This window comes from Rhopilema esculentum, chromosome 13, assembly GCF_057945365.1.
Source record: "Rhopilema esculentum isolate cy_ngs chromosome 13, ASM5794536v1, whole genome shotgun sequence".
NCBI classification, from domain to species: domain Eukaryota; kingdom Metazoa; phylum Cnidaria; class Scyphozoa; order Rhizostomeae; family Rhizostomatidae; genus Rhopilema; species Rhopilema esculentum.
Genome location: NC_142827.1, coordinates 11,158,739 through 11,176,173, shown reverse-complemented (window position 1 = coordinate 11,176,173; position 17,435 = coordinate 11,158,739). Strand labels below are relative to the sequence as shown.

The 17,435-nt window shown below is 35.1% G+C and overlaps 1 protein-coding gene across 1 annotated transcript; it reads left to right on the top strand.

Moving 5' to 3' along the window:
• Positions 1–249: 249 nt before the first annotated feature.
• LOC135692284 (eukaryotic peptide chain release factor GTP-binding subunit ERF3A) lies at positions 250–16,570 on the top strand. The gene is made up of 20 exons (XM_065210384.2): positions 250–583; positions 2,027–2,104; positions 4,547–4,654; positions 4,925–5,062; positions 7,165–7,198; positions 7,578–7,655; positions 7,996–8,041; positions 8,205–8,339; positions 8,721–8,779; positions 9,172–9,267; positions 10,735–10,796; positions 11,246–11,327; positions 11,758–11,851; positions 12,015–12,095; positions 12,780–12,884; positions 13,800–13,871; positions 14,202–14,291; positions 14,650–14,705; positions 15,038–15,150; positions 15,727–16,570. Exons 1-20 carry the CDS (start codon positions 400–402, stop codon positions 15,792–15,794), a joined length of 1,779 nt encoding a protein of 592 aa, XP_065066456.2. The 5' UTR covers positions 250–399; the 3' UTR covers positions 15,795–16,570.
• The last annotated feature ends 865 nt before the right edge of the window (positions 16,571–17,435 follow it).

The window sequence follows — 17,435 nt, the reverse complement described above, 5'->3', positions numbered from 1 at the left end:
CACAAAAATTGCAATGAAATACTCCCGAATATGAAAAATCAGTCAAATATTTAAAAGATCGGGGGAAATATGGCTAATGAAAGATTTAAATTCTGGTAACTGATCGATGTTAGTTTGGTTATGTTCGTAAAATTATGAACAGAGAACAAATTACAGAAGATGTCAAAGAAAGTTGGAACCAAGGTAGGCATCACAGCAAAGACTTTGGTCAAGAGCAGTCAAGAGCTCTTTCTTGTTCCTTCTTCCTAACCTGAAAACGAGGCATACCACGAGGGCTTCCGAAAATTGTTGCACCATACAAATTCATTTTCGGAAAGGTAGGCCTGAACAAAAATTGGGTAAAATTCCATCATTTGTTCGTTATAAACTAACCTTGGTTTCTTGAGGAACAATTCAAGCATGGGCGATCAAAACCAAGCACCAGATAGCTGGGAATCTATTGACCAGAGTGGGAGTGATGACGGAATTGGAAAATCGCTCAGTGGCCTAAATGTTTCGGCCAAACCTTTCGTTCCGAACGTAAATGCAATGGAGTTTGTACCTTCCTTTTTGAAGAGCCAGCCGGATCCACAAAAGGATGCAGGTACCCATAGCTATAGATTTGATTAAACTTAAGCAGTCATATAGTTTGATCCGTATTTCCCGGGTTTTGCAATTTTTCCAATTGTTTGCTTTGTGGACTACCTCTCTTTTCTTATCAATTAAAATTTATTTTTGTTCAATAACATAATTTACAGATCTGAAGCCACTAATATTATAAGAAATGAAAAATTACAAAGTTGTTTTTCACGAACAAAGATTTTATTCAGGTACAATGCAGACCATTTGGGTTAATCGAGCCCAGGGGCCCTGCTCTAGACATAATAAGAATCGTTCTTTACTCGTGAAGTAAATACGGATACAGTTATGAAGCAGAAATTCTAATTATAACAAGACAAGGAAGATGAACAAATTCGTATGTATTGAATGATTTATTGGATGAGCTTCCTCAGTAGAAATACTAGAGAGCATATAGAGTCCGGGGCTGCAATTGATTGAATTTGAAGCCTGTTGGGCAATTTTATTGCATATGAAGCACAAATATTACGAGAAAAAAGTTAGTCAGATGATGGTCTTCAGATTTGTTGCAGCAGTTTTTAGAAGTTATTTCTGAGCTGCTCTTTTAATAAAAAATTTTTTTATTTTTATATCAATCCATATTTTGACCCTTTTTGTTTCAAAGCTTTCAATGACTTTGATTTGGCCTTAGACCTTCTTTTTCCTCTATTTGCCTTTTCATTAGAAAAAGCCGACATTAGTGGCCCAGCACCAGCGATCACTCTAGGCAAAGATAAACAATGTCACTGATAAAAATCAACAATGCTAAAAGTGTCAGTAATGTTTATAAAAACGATATAATACAATGCACAAATAAACTGTTCCAATGATCTTTAAATGCACCCTTTAATGCAAAGATTAAATACCCAATATAAATATGCTTCCTTTGTAAATTTTATGTTTGTCAGGAAAGTAGATGTTTTTTCAAGATGATCACAGAGTGTTGTACCAAACCTTTAATTGACCAGATGATCTTCCCAATGTTAATACCAGTTCAATTTTCCATTGATATTTGGTACATTTAGCTTACTTGTGTTTCCTGTGTTTTGATATTCTGGCCTTGTATTGTCCAATGTTTGATGATAAAATATTTATTCCTCCCAATTGTTGTTTTGTGCATGTGATCAAATGCTCCTGGTCACTTTTGTATGAGTTTTGATGCAATAGCCAGTGCTCCCTCATTTAAAGAAAGGCTTGAATCTAAATGTTTCAAATCTCATACTAGTATGCCGGCCCAGAGGAAAGGTCCATGCTGGAGAACTTATGCTTTTCACCCTTTACAGGGGATGAAAGAACATCAAAAAAGAAAACTAATAGCTGGCAACAGTGTATTGTGTGAAAAAAGTGTATGTAAAAAATGTTGTGTCTAGTTTTTTTGATCTATTTTCATGATGAATCGATAGGCTAAATTTTTTATCTTTTGCAACAGATGCAGCTTCAACACAACCTCAGCAAGAAAAAGAAGCAATAGGAGATGAAGAGGAAAAAACTGAAAATAATAGCAAAGGTTTGTGTTTCAGATACAGGATATGTTGCTACTCAGGGCTAAAGCAAAGTAAATTGGAGTTCTGAAGTTTTGATCTAACTAGACTTTTGATCTTACTTCCATGTCAAATCACTGAGAAAAACATGAAAATGTCACCCACCATCTCAGATTTTTCTACTTTCCACATATTATGTACTTACTAATGGGAATAAAACATTCTGAAAATTTCAGATTGTTATCTTTAGTACTTTTTGAGATATCCTCAAATGAATTTTCAAGAGTTCTGAGGTAACACCCTAAGAATCTGCCATTTTGAATCTTCATACAGAGGAAGACTACAAAATGTACTTTAAAGGACAAGTGACACGCTTTTGGCGCCAAATTTTTTTCTTCTTTTAACTAAAAGTAAAATGCTGTATGAGAGTGTTGTTGAAATATTTTTCTATTCGGATTTCATTTTCCTACTTAAAAACCCTTTTCAAATTATGGCGGGAAATGAATCATGTGACACCGTGACGTAGATTGTGATAATTTGTTATTGCTGCTACTGGTATACAGTGCAATATTAACGTTTACTGCACGCTTCTAAACGAATTCAGTTCGTCTGGACCTGTCGCGTCGTGTTTCGTAAACTCTCTATTAATTACAGGAAAATTCCGAGTTATCACAATGTACGTCATAGGGTCACGTGATAAAAAGCAAAATCGCGTCCCCTGCGCCCCCTGATTAGAATTTTTTGTTCTAAACCAGGAAAAACTTACTTTTAAATGATGATCTACAAGTTAATGAAAAGAAAAGATAGGGTGAAAAGTGTGTCACTTGTCCTTTAATACCAGAGAAGTAGATTAAACCAGAACATATCATATTTCACTTTTATTTCTAAATTCAGCTATGAGGAATCCAAAAATGATGTCAAATTGCATGTCTGACAGACATAAAAGGTTCTATTTATAGAAACAGCAGCAGGAACTGTAAATCTGAAAAATTCTGAAAAGGCATTATTGTTGTATTTCATTTTGTAACTTATGGTGTTTGACAGGTAGCACTGGTTTCACAGGTAGTCTCTTTTTGGACCTAATACTAACAGTATTTGCAGCTTTATCAATACATTACAGGTATACAATAAGCATAACATTATTTTAAGGTGAAATTTGTTACTAACTGCCTTTGTGCAATGGATAATAAAATAGCCACAGTCAGCGTAACGGTGCAGAATATGATCCCACCCACTAAAGGGTGTGGCAATGTCAAACAATATGTAAAAATTGTAGCATATTATAAGAGAATGTTAAGAATTTATCATATAGGTGTGCAGACAAAAATTTCTCCCTTTCAAGCTTCAGGCTTATCTTTCAGGTATCACTGAAGGTAGAAACCTTGTAAAACGGGTATAGGTTTCCAGTCCAAGGCAATTTCCTCTTGCATAGGTAAACAAACCAAAATAATAAGCCAGTTTTTAATACTACTGGTATATTTACAAAGGGAAAAGGTATGTCTTATTACCATACCATTACCTTATTACCTTAAATTTGATTACCCATGGGTCACTGCAACGACTATGCGAAGAGAAACTGAACTACTGTGAAAATACAGGTACAATCTAAAAGTGGCTATGAAAAAAGTGCATTGTTTCCGTTTGGACGCTAAAGTTAAGATTGGTTTTCACTAATTTGAAAATTCCATCGTTTGAAAATGTATGTGTGTAGATATTGTCCGAGACCTGTTCACATGATGCTGTATGCAAATGAATACCACACAAAATATCATATGCAGGGCCCAAGGGTGTGGTGCTATGGGAGTTCAATCCCTATTATCAATGCCAAAAAGGAGCAGCTTTCTACTTTTGCTTCTAGTTTTTGCAACATTTCTTCGAATGTTGCTATCAAGGCAATTCTTTTTTTATAGACCTATTCAATTACAATACAGACGTGTATTACATAACTTCACTCTGAAAAATAACTACTTTACAATTCAGATACGATGAATGACTAAACTCAGCAATTCTGTTTAGAGGTGTGAAATAGAGTGTCTTGTGTTTCTTAGGAGCTAATTTTATTGAGCACCTTCATTTTGCTTAGAGCAAGGCCTGTATTCTGGTAGCTAGAGCTTTTTCCATTTTGTGTCATAAGATTGAGAACTTACAAAACTACAAAGTGATGAGTTGTTTGGCTCAGTGGAATGATTGTTTTTTTGGTGCTATCAGCTGGATCGATTCCAACCAAGAGCAGTTATTACAACTGACAGCACCCTTGTGAAAGAATTTTACTGACTGTCAGCCTTTCAGATTTGCTTACGATATATATTTTCAAGTTTTTGGAAGTAAACATGGTTCCGCCCAGATGTTGCAATAAGAAAGAGCTCCTTAAAAGCAACTTTGGTAAGGTCCAAGCAGTGACAATCTGGCCATTTTGGACATTGTAGTGGACATTGTATGAACTAAATTTCATACTTTATTTTTTAAAGTGGAGGAGAATGCAGACTGGGAAGACACTGCAGAGGAAGTAGAAGTGAAAGAAGATGAACCAAAAACCGATGACTTGGATGATACTGAAGAATCACAGACTTCAGAAGGTAGACACATGGCTTCTATCTTTTGGTAACTGTCAGAATCTATCGGCGTATTTGAAAATTAATACAATAGTGAGGAAACGAGAAAACTGTCTGGCTATTAGAATACATCTTTGTCATTACCTTGCTTAATTACTTGCATTCTGAGACTATGCATGTTAGCATAGCAAGTTCATAAAAAATTTCTTATGAGTTTTTAAGTATTTGTTATCTGTCAAGCAAGGAGTCACTTGCCTTTAACCAAAGTCTTTATGATGAATGATTTATATTTAGAAAAAGATGATGAATCCCCAAGCAGGGAAAGTCCAGTTGATGATGCTGCTTCAAAATCTGATGCTAAAAAAGATGCCATTGATGAACTATTTGATGATTCTAAAGACCATGTAAATGTTGTATTTATTGGACATGTTGGTATGTGATTTATATACTTGTCCTTTATAATTAGGATTCATTTTTTTGTCTGTTTAGTTGAGGAAATGGGACTCGGCTCCATTGCCTTCTGGTGTCTCCAAAGCTTGTTCTTTGTATAATTATATTGATAGATTTGTATACTGTAAGTAAGCTTGAATCTTCATGAATTGAATTGAATTGTGTGTAAAGAATGAAAAAGGTCTGGGAGCAGGACACAAAACCATGGCAAAGCAGTTTGTAAAAAAAACATGAAATACTGCTATCTGCCACGTTAAAACTGACAAACAACAGTTTAATAAACTGTTTAATGTATACTGATATTTCACCCAAGTATAAAAGTTTTATCAGAGCTACTGAGAGGTTTAACTTGTTTACTTTTTATTTATTTTAACTTAAGAAATAATCACATCAAAAATATGGCATAATTTTCTAACAATTTCCTCTGCATAACTTGTTTATTGATATTTTTTGACTTGGTTTTAACTATTGCAACTTTCTGTCAGCTATTTCTGAACACTTTTGAAAAAATAAGTCTTACAAGGGAGGCCCAGTTGATGAGGAAAGAGAATTTCAAAGAAAGATAATTCAAAAGGAAAAAAAACTGTGTTATACATGTACTTGACTAACAATACAATTTGCTGTCAGAAACACATTTATTTTTAAACAATGAGAAACAGCTTTGGTTGAACTAAGACGCTAAAAATGATTGATAGTCTCGCATCTCTGAGAGAAGTTTGATAAACCTGCCTTTATGAAATATATTTATTTATGTATCACAATTTGAAATTGCTGTTTAGGGGTCTTGTAGAAAGTGCTCAATGTTGCATAGACAGAGTGTTCCATGCTTTTGGTGTATAGAACAGGACGGGTTTATTTTGAATTGACGAAAGGGCCTTTTTTGTACTGTAAACAATAGGCTAGTGGCACTTATTTTGCAACCTCAACAGTCATGTGGTCGCGTTTCTCATTGGCCTTTTTCAATCCCCAATTGGGTGTATTTTTTTTTTAGCGTAGAGTTTTCAATCTATGTTCTGACGTTTTATACTATGAAGAGTGTCTGACAAAATGGTTTAGAAACATGTTTCAAAATGTCTGCTTTTTTCTAGGGGTGTACCGGATCAGGATTTTCAGAATCCGCCCGGAACCGGATTGGCCGGATTTTTTCGTGGAATATCCGGCCGGATTCTACCGGATAATCTGACCATTTATAGAATTTTCAGTAATAAAAAGTTTTAAGCCACTTTGCGAAAAAATGTAAAGCGAGAAGATCAAAGAGACCTATTCAGGGTTGCCAGATTGAATTTACAAACGAAGGCTAGGCTGGCGAGCAATTTAAGACAAAATGCTCATAAAAAGGCCAAATCAAAAACTCTCTCAAGAATCCATCGAGCAGGCACTGATTATATTTCTACGTTTGTGCCCGTTAGATAATTTCCTAACTTAGATAAGAATCTTACTTTTTTCCAAAACCCTTTGCTAAAATCAAGATAATATTTAGGTTAGGTGATAAAATTTGAAATTTGGTTAACACTTTGTAGTTAACTACTAATTATTCTACGAATGTAGTAATTACTTATTAATTTTGGACGTCTGCTGAAAAGGCAAGGTCAAATTTAAGTCGTAAGCAAAAAATAATTTTTCCAGGCAATCTAAATCTAAAAACCAAAAATGAAAAATTTGGCCTAAAAAGCCGATCTGGCAACCCTGGACCAAATGTGTGAATTATATCATCCAGTCTTCCTGTTTCGTGATGACGAGCACTTTCATTTCAAATCTGTTTTCAATGCGCTTGTTTTATCGTCGATATTGTTTAGTTCTGGAAAATCCATTTTTAATCACTGTATGAAGGGAGTCTGACTTGGTTTTCCAAATTTTCTTAGTTATGATTAAAGTTCTGGAAAATCCGGCAACTGGCCGGATTTGGGAAACAAATCCGGCCAGAACCGGATTTTCAAAAAATCAGCGATCCGTCGCCGGATTATCCGGCCTACCGGATATCCGGTACATCCCTACTTTTTTCAGAACCACATACAAATATTTTTTTATTGCATAAATTCCTCTATTGAAGGTTTAACTGAATATTCTCTTGACTTTTGCGTTAGATGCTGGCAAGTCAACAATAGGTGGCCATTTACTGTAAGTGTTTTGTATTTTAAATAGATGGTTTTGCAGCAGATAATGTTCCTTAATCTGTAAAACTATTTTTCTATAGTTTCCTTTATTTATAGGTCATTCAAGGCCTGATACATCTCTAAAACAGAGTCGAAACTCATACATTAAGCTGTGTGATGGGTTATTTATAATACAAGTAACTGTGCCTCTCTCCAAGACAAATGTGTGATTTTGATGGCACGTTCTTCACAGTTGAATATTCTTCACAAACAAAGCAAACACTCATCTCCAAAGGTAGACTTGATCTGCAAAACAAACTCTTTTTTGTTTGGCTGAACTGTTATTGGAGTGTCGAAATGTTATGCTTGCCTTAGTTGTTATGCTTCATTCTTATTTATTTCAGGTATCTAACTGGCCAAGTCGACAAAAGAACTTTAGAAAAATATGAAAGAGAAGCAAAAGAAAAAAACAGGGAGACCTGGTAAGAGAAGCTGAGAAATTACCTTATTTTGTGCTTCACTTGAGAGGTTCATAAGTTGCATCTGGTGGTATAAAGATATTCAGTTTTTGTCCCTGATTATCAAAACTTGGTCCGACTTTAGTTAAAGGCGATTGACAAATATCTAAGTGACTTAAGCCATCTGTCAATAAACTGTTGGCCAATCAGTAAGTGCCTGAGTGGGATTACGCTTATTGATTGGCCAATTGTCGGTTGTCAGGTGACTTTAGCCACTTTACTATCCGTCAATTGCCTTTAAGCTCGAAAAAATGCAAATTCTCAGTTATCAAATGAACTTTTTGGAAATTTATTTCTTTGCTAGGTATTTGTCGTGGGCACTCGATACAAACACAGAAGAAAGACAAAAGGTTTGTACTTCTGGTATCAATTTTTTAACATTATATTTTCATTTATTATAATGACGAAAATTTTATATTGCGTTAATTTTATATTTATAGTGCGTTAATTTTGCAGGACCTGTTTTAAAACCAAATTAATTGTGATGTGAGGTTTATTGTGACTTCTCTTCAGGGAAAGACTGTCGAAGTTGGCAGAGCCTCTTTTGACACACCAAACAAGCACTTTATTTTGCTGGATGCACCTGGCCATAAGAGTTTTGTACCAAATATGATTGGAGGTGCAGCCCAAGCAGATCTTGGCGTCTTGGTACGTTTGTAATGCATTTTACAAGTTCTATTGAAGAAATTATCTCGTTTTTTGAAATCTGCTTGAATGTTTTGAACACTAGAACGATGTACTTTGGCAGTTTTGTTAATTTTTTACAGACAACTACGATATTTGCAGGAAATAGAAAGTTAAGCAAAGTATCGTTAGTTGAAAGGAAAGGAAAAATGTTTAAAATTTTGTGCACCAGAGGTGTAATTGCTAGTCTTGTCAAGCTTTTTCAAAATGAATTTTTTTCTAGAACAAAATTAAATTTCGTCCCTCCCAATTTCTTGCCAGTGAAATGAGGTTGATGCATTTTGTTTGCAATGAAAGATTTTAAAGAGCCAGGTGTAGATGGTGAATTCACGTTTGCTTTTTCAGGTCATTTCAGCCAGAAAGGGTGAATTTGAAACAGGATTTGAAAGAGGAGGACAGACCAGGTATTTTGTTTATCATGCCTTTTCAGATATCGTAGTTGATGCAAGGAAACATCAGTTATCTCGTTCGACAGTTCGATTGTCACAAAAAACGGTTTTTTTGTACTCTATCAAACGATTACTTTTCGTAGAAAATTTATCAAGCAACAATTTAATTGTGTTACTCGACAACAAAATCTTTCTGTTTTTGCCGTTTTATTTTGTCGGCTTATTCAATAACTTTAATTACTGCCCATATTTAACGAACCAAATTGATGTCGTAATTTGCTTGAGACTTTCTTCCAAAATATACCTGTTTTATTTGTCTGTTTGCCTTCATGTGTACTGTCTGCCACCCTTCTTAAATTTTGATCTTTAGTATTTCTATATGCTATAATTCCGGTCATTTATTTCAGAGAACATGCTATGTTGGCAAAGACTGCAGGCGTGAAGTACCTGGTCGTTCTTTTAAACAAAATGGATGACCCTACCGTCGATTGGGCTGAAGAGAGGTAAATTCAGTTTCAATTCCTTCACGTGATAAGACTGCAATTCAGCGGGCACGATCGGAATTTTACTGTATGCAAGGCTTCAAGCATGCAGGCGCCAAAGTTTATGGTGGATCTAGCCAAAATTTTGCCAGGTGTCGGGGTGCTTTCCCCGTTACCACTTAGGTTTTTTGATCGTATCCTAAAGTAAGCACCCTGTGTGATGATTTCACTTAAAAGTGCACAGGTAGTGAAAATTCGTGAAATTAGTCAAATTTGATTTATTTGTCTCACTTTATCTAAAATGCCAAAATTTTATCCTGTTTAGCATGCCCTTTTATCCTCTTCTTATAGCTTCGATTCCAATTTCCATGAATTGTTCCGACAAAACCTGAGATTCTAATTAGCATCCATATTTTATTTTGTTTCAGTTAAAATATGCCTCCACGCTTTGAATATATGGATATCGATATTGAATGTGCTTCTTAGGCACCGGTTTTCTTTGCGTAAGGAAAACATATAGGCGCAGGTTTTCAAAAGTTTTCAGAAAATAATAGCCGCTGGTTACAATACTGGAGCATAGATAGCATACTGCGAACTGTCACTTTCATGTGGCGACTGATTAGCGCGATTTTGAATTCCTCGGATACTTTGGGATAAAAGATGGATTAGGAAGCTAAAAAACTCTGTTAGAATCAAGGGACGGCTGTCCACACCAGATTGAACAATTCTATTCATTTCACTGCTATTTCTCTATCGTTTTACACCCTGCTTTTATCGTGTAGGGCTTCATTCCGTATGTAAACAGAGAAATTGTAATCAGTCGGGGAGAAATGCAGCAATAGTTACATTTGAAATTTTAGAAACCAATTTAAGATTCACAGTGAAACATTGATCTAAGAATCTAACTGGTTTTCTGAAACCCGTGCTGCTGGTCTAGATTCGCGCCTTAAATGGGTTCGTTACAAAAAAACTTTAGAATGAGGAGAGCAAATGAGTGAATGATGAAAGCATATAAGGGAAATCTTAAGCTGAGATGAAGAAAAATGGAGAAATAAAAGATTATTTTTTATGTATACATAGAAGCACGAGAACTAAGAATAGTTCGAAAATCTATGTTAGCAAGAAGTAATGTTGCCAATTTGTTAAGAAGGGATCAGAGGTGAAACCAGGACATTTAGAACCTACGCATAATTATGAAAGCTAGCATAGCAATATATTGTAAAAATAATTTATGATAATTAAGTAATCTGGTGAAAAACTACAGTTTGTTTAAAGTGGGAACGGACATAGAATAATTGTGTATTATAGTCTTCAGAGAGCGTTTTGGGTTCAAATGTTTCTTGGATGTTATTCAGACTTTTGCACTTTTGATTTATTATCCTAATGAAAATTTTCTTAAGTATTAAATACATTTGGTATTTCCGTTTTTACTTGTAACATTTAAACTTATGCTGTTGGTGATTGTTTCATTCGTCATTTTTGCTGCAGGTATAAAGATATTGAATCGAAACTTGTTCCATTTTTAAAGAAGACTGGGTTCAAACCAAGTGGTAATTTAGTTCTTGTTTTTTGCTGAACTTTACTGACGAATGCTAAAGATTAAAAATTAAAATTAAACTCAAGATTGAAAAAAATTAAAAATGATGTGCACATCTATGCACACAACATCATTAAGATAACCTCGCGTCGAATCTGAAGATGCCTATCTGAGGGATCGTTAGCAAAATAATCTTAATTTATTTGGGAAAAGTACACGTAGACTTTATTTTTTGATGAAAACGTAATTGTACCTTTTAAGCACTGTGATATGTGATATGAGTCTGCTCTAAGAGTTTCAAAGTATGTAAACCTCTTCTTTTGTTGTTCTTTAGAGGCAGCAGAACTAGTCAACTCTTTCCTTCATTGCATCAATGCATGTCAACTCTTTCCTTCAGTGCATTAACACATGTCAACTCTTTCCTTCAGTGCATTAACACACGTTTTTTTGCTTATTTTGCAGATATGACTTTTATGCCCTGTTCTGGATTCACTGGTGCAAATTTAAAAGACCCTGTTGATCCCGAAGTCTGCCCCTGGTATTCGTACGTATCCATTTTCATACTTTCCTATCATTTTGTTCTTATTTTTGTTTCATTTTCACAAGATCCTACTTACCTTTGTTTAGATTTTTACGTTATGCGAAGTTTTAAGGTAAAGTTCGCCAAGTACAATATTGTCTAAAGCTCGCCATCCACAAGAAAATTGTGCTTGTTTGGACGAGATTGGCGTGACTTTTGAATTAAAAGCCAATCCAGTCTTTTTAGGTATACACATATATATAAATATAACAATAAATTTAAGTCAAATTTATGGATGAATCACCGTAGATTTTTCAATCTTCTTATAAGTAATGAACCTACCAAAACGAAAGGGGATCGCTTGTTCCTTATAAACACATTCAATTATACTGTTTCTAGCCTTAATTTAGACAGAATTCGCTCTTAATAGATTTGTTTTTTTTTTCAATTTCAGGGGCCCATCGTTTTTAGATCTTTTGGATCAATTACCTTCCTTTAGAAGACCTTATGATGGACCAGTTAAAATTTTAGTCAGTGATAGATATAAGGTATGATACAATTTTCACAGATAATTTTTTAATCGTCTCTTCGGTTGTTCGTCCGAGGTGATGGATGATGATTTGCCTCAACACTAATGACGAATTTTGCCTTGATATTTCGATGTAGTATGATGTAATAGTGTATTGAAAATGTTGAACGCTGTTTTGCCAGGACATGGGTACAATGGTAATAGGAAAAGTAGAGTCAGGGACAGTTAAACGCGGAGAGGCATTCACCATGATGCCTAATAAGGTGAGCTTATTTTGTCGCTTTTTTGTCAGTTTTATACCCAGTACTACCACTCCTCTACAAGAAATGCATCTTCTTCTGACATTCTGCAATCTATAGTGCTTCATTGTCCTTTCTCTAAAGCATCATTCATTTATTAAGAAATTACCTTATTTTCATGTATGTACCGCTTTTGTTATTACTTTTGCTTTGATTACTGTATTCTATATTTAATTTTTTATCGCACTGTGAACATGTGCAGTGTCTTCAAGTGGCATGAAAAAGCGGAAGCTCTATGCAGCTTTTGAAAACACAGTTGCTCCGTGTCAGTACATATATTTTGGCTTGCAAATTTCTTCCTTCCTTTTTCAGTCACCAGATACAATGCTCTATCTGCGTTTTTAGTCAAGAAAGTTAATAAAGGCCCGTTGATGATATAGGCTTTTCTTACGCAGTATGCGTTTTGTTCTTTGGATGATCTCTCACATTTTATCCAAAACAGCCACATTATGAAGTAAACAACGTTTCAAATATAGCGAGTTGTTATGCGCCCGGTTTCAAATGACGGTTTGCGCTTAATGCTTCTGATTATTTATACGGGTATATCTTGATTAATGGTACATAGTACTCTGTCCTACAAATGCATGATAGGTATCTCAAAAGCTATATAACCAATTTTTCTAACGGTTCCTGCGTTCATTTTTGTAGCACATAGTAAAGGTAACGAATATAATTGGCCCAGATGAAATGGAGAAGACATTTTGTCGAGCAGGGGAAAATGTCAAATTGAAGTTATCCGGTGTTGAAGAGGATGTATGTATTCTTTGTGTCAATTATAGAAGCTATTGTCCTGTTAAATCGTTCAAATCAGAACCCGTCCAAATCAGCTCGCCGTCTACAAGATAAATATACCCTGTTGTTCCAAGTTGGCATTGTATGACCCCTCCCCTCCTTTTGTAGCGGGATCATTACCGAAGAAGTTTGACGAAGAAAATCGAAATTCGTTATGTTTTCTGTTATTTCATCAAAAGGAAAAGTCCTAAACTAACTACGTGCTGAAATACATATCGTGTAACAAAGTGCGTCAGGGGGATTAAATGATACGAGGTTAATAATGGAAAGGAGGATATTCCTGTTACACTTTGGACTTATGGATGACTAAATAGAACCTGTGACTATGAGTGCATGAGAGAAGAGCTAGACGGAAGTGCGCGTCTCATATTTTGATTATGAACTGACCGATTGTTTCGGCCTTACTGCTGATTATATGCAAAGTAAAATTGCAAAATTGGCATAATAAGTATATAAGGTTCCAGTCCTATTACTGGCTGAAAGAATAAGTAAGTGACAACGGTCTTATTTTGAAATTCTTTTGACGCAGTGTTTGAAGACAATACTTCGTTCTTTACATTGGGAGCATCCTCCTTCCTCTCTCATCACCTGCCTGCCACTGTTTGCAAAAATTATTGATTCTTCCGAAGGAACAAAATAATGTTTGAAATTTGTGCAATGTCACTGTTTTATATGGTTTTAATAATGTAATGTTATACCAATAAAAATAATTATACAGTAAATGCTAGTCGGATTAATACAATGCTGATCGGAATTTTTGTGTTGTATATGGGTGGTGTTTTGATTTCAGTGGCAAGAAAACAGACCTTTGTTTACGATATTGAGTTAAGGCTATAAGTTATGACATTTTTCTAATACTGCAAATTTGTCTCTTAGGATGTACTTCCAGGGTTTGTTATTTGTTCGGCAGATGCACTTTGCACTATCGGAAGAACATTCGAGGCACAGGTATTAAATTTGCATAGATTTACATGTCTTTATTGAAGCATATGAATCATGAGTTCATCTGTTAATATTTATTATGATCTTTAGTAATTATCAGCTATCCCACTCTTTCCTGTTTTGTCAATTCTTCCTGTATTTTCAAAATAGACAGAGATCATCGACCTCATTCTCCTTCTCCTCATTCTCCGACAAAATTTTTCGTAGAGATAATAAATATGGTATTTTGGACCCAACCCTTAAATTATTGTATACAGGATTTTTATGCAGTTCAGTGGTTCCATCTTCCAAAGGTTTCAATCTTTTGATTGCAGCGTGTTTGTTTGTCCGTTTCAGGTCGTGATTTTAGAACACAAATCAATAATATGCCCTGGATATACGGCCGTTCTCCATCTACACAATGCTGTTGAAGAAGTAACGCTGATTGTAAGTAGCAAGCGCAAGTGCTTACAATTTAAGGGAGGGGGGGGGAGGTATCATGGTTGCCAACTCAATTGAAGTATAATCACTCATTGATTATCATAAAGCCGTTTGTTTGATAGAAACACGTGAAAAGATTTCAAAAGATGATATATTAAGCTCTAGTATTCGGCCTTACAACGTTTCTTCCTTTGCACATACACCGAGTTTTACATCGCATTCTGGTGATATCCTTCAATTAATCTTAAGCAGTGTGCTTCCAAGTGATAGGGTTTCACGATACTCATGCAATTATATCGAATCTCGTAAATTATTAATCTTTCCGGTTTTCTTAATGAACTGTATTCTGTTTTTTCCTCCATAGTCTTTACTTGCAACCATAGACAGAAAAACGGGCGACAGAAGCAAAAACAAACCAAGGCAAGTCTTTAACTGTTGTTCCTCCATGGCACATTTTTGTTTAAATTAGTAAAAACCCGTCGTCATTTCTTTCCCTAACTAGCACATTAAAGCATTTCAGTTAGTGTACGGAATATTGATTTGGCACCAATATTTTCATAAACTGATTCTTGAATATTTTGAAGAGTTTCTGCATTGATATTAAACTGCCTGTTTTAAGCTAATGAATAATTCTTAATTATCTGTCTTTGTTTATTGATCCTTACTAACTTCATATATTTTTTTGACTAAATTTTTTTGTATTTAAAAAGAGTTATTAAAGATTTTTACTAATTTTTCGTGCGTTTTCACAGATTCGTTAAACAGGATCAAATTTGTATAGCTCGTCTCAAAACTTCAAACGTCATCTGCATGGAGACTTTCGCTAAGTTTCAACCAATGGGACGCTTTACACTGCGAGATGAAGGTAACGATTATCACCCCTTGTGGCGGCTGTGTTTTATACTCTTCGCGTTTTTTCATTTTATCAGATAAAGTTCAGTACATACAAATTTTGACCACGAGGAACCTTTTATAAATAGATACAAAGTTATAATGCATAAACAGAAAAATTAACTAAGGCAATTAGACAGATAAAGCAACTTTTTTCTTCAAAGTCCAAGTTGTTCAAATAAGACAAAATAATCATGTTTGGCTGATTGCTGTTCGCAGCTCAATGAGAAGATTTTTCACATGATGCTTGTCTGGATAGATGACGTGATTAAAGACTCCTTTCTCAGTAAAATTTCATTTAAGCTTGCATCGATGCCGCGCTAAAACTTTGTGAATCAAAATCTTCTTGATATCAAGACCAAATTGATATTTTAGGGGGTGGGTTGGGGTTGGTGTACTATATGTGAAGATCTTTGCAGACAACGATGACTTCTCAATTTCTTCTTTTAAGGTGTAATTTGTTCATTGGCTGGATAACAATTAAAACTCTGAATTGAATTTTCTTTAACAAAGGCTGTTTGTTGAAATCATTTTCTCTGTCATTTTGTAGGAAAAACTATTGCAATCGGTAAAGTGCTGAAAATTGCAGAGAAGCGAGAACAGGCAACCAAGCAATAAATGTATTAGGGCGCTGGAAGAAAGCTCGGAAAAGCAAGGGAACTTAGTATTAAATCTGTATTAAAGACCTGAAATTTCTCGATTGCAGGAACATTTCGCTGGTACATGAAAACATACACCCTTCCTTCGCTTAGTACCCTCTCTTACATTATTTCGCTGCTCAGTCTGAGTATTAAAGGCCAGTAAATTTAATGCGATGTGAAGCGTGTATGTTTTTGAGTAATTAGATGTCTATTTGCAAAATGCATGTAATGTCCAGCTTTAACTCTATTGTAGATTCCAGTTGTTTCCTAATCAAGTCAAAAGTCCCTAAGTTCCCCATGCCCATTTGCTTTTTTGCACATATCTTACATAAATGGAGAGCCATATCAGGGGCGGACACTTGGTCAAATATTAGGGGGGCAAGCCTATTGTTTTAATAAGATGACGTCACATTTCCCATTGTTTTAGAACAAAAGACCATTGTTCTCTAAAGTATTGGGGGGGCGATCGCCCCCCCTCGCCCCCCCCCAAGTGGCCGCCACTGAGCCATATATCCCATGTTGCTAAAGAATCGCAGATCCCAAGACATTTTACAAGAAAAAATCTGTTCTCAGGCAAGCTTCATTTACAGTATTTCATTCATTGTTTAATATTCCCGTGTTAAAGTACACCTGTTTGTGATTTTTAAAACTTTGATGCCAAAGTCGATATTTATATACATAAAAAAATGAGTCGATTTCTTAATGTTGCGAATTTAGATTTGGTCGGTGCAATGAAATTTATTTTCGCTGGCAGCTTTTGTCTCGTCAGTTATATGTCTACTTTTAGGAACAGTTCGAAACCACGATGAAACATGTTATTCTCACTTATTTAAGAGTCTACTCAATTTTATCGGTACCAGCAACAATTTTTAAAAATATTTTTGGTGCATTTCCTAGCAATCAATTCTGGTACCTGTTATAATCGTGGCAACGGTATTCTCGATTGACATTCCTGAGCTGCCAAAACCAGCAATTATGTGTAACGCCAAAATATTCTAGACTTTGGTTCTCGAAAATACAGTTTAAAATAGGACTATGTTTACCACTTAAATTGTTTGAAGGTAACCAAATCATGTTGGTATGAAACGAAATCTCGAATTAACTACAAAACACAATTACAACATTTCTTATATTTAACGATCACCCTCACAAATGAAGAAAAATTTGGCGATTTACCATTTCGCTCCACCAGAATACAAATCTACGGTAAAAATGGAATTCTTCGACCTACAAATTGATGAGGGGTCCTGTTAATGTCTGGGGGTCGTGAAAAGATGGAAAATTTATGAAACATCCATAATTCGACATTTTAGTTGAAATTCAGTGTGAGTGTCTAGCCAAATTGTTTTCAAAGAAGTTTGCAATACGCGATTTTATCCTGGTTGTTGAATTATTTCCTCCAGAAACAGTGTATTAATTTTTTGAGATGTTCATGTCCAAAATGAATTTCGTGACTTTTGATAATCCTCTGCTTATGCGAACTTCTTTCCTAAAAATTGAGAAAGAACCTGGATGAAAGGATCAAAAAATGAGTTTAAAAGGGGAAATCAGCCTGTAAAATGGTTTTGCCTGTATATTCACTCCAAAATCACCCTCTGGCACCCTTGAAATTCCGTGA

What these genes read in the sequence shown, in the direction of transcription:
- LOC135692284 (XM_065210384.2), top strand. Translation starts at nt 400, where the DNA reads ATGGGCGATCAAAACCAAGCACCAGATAGCTGGGAATCTATTGACCAG. An exon ending in TTGAAGAAGTAACGCTGATT is followed by an intron (nt 14,292 to 14,649) that starts GTAAGTAGCAAG and finishes TTTCCTCCATAG; the next exon opens with TCTTTACTTGCAACCATAGA. An exon ending in CTTTACACTGCGAGATGAAG is followed by an intron (nt 15,151 to 15,726) that starts GTAACGATTATC and finishes GTCATTTTGTAG; the next exon opens with GAAAAACTATTGCAATCGGT.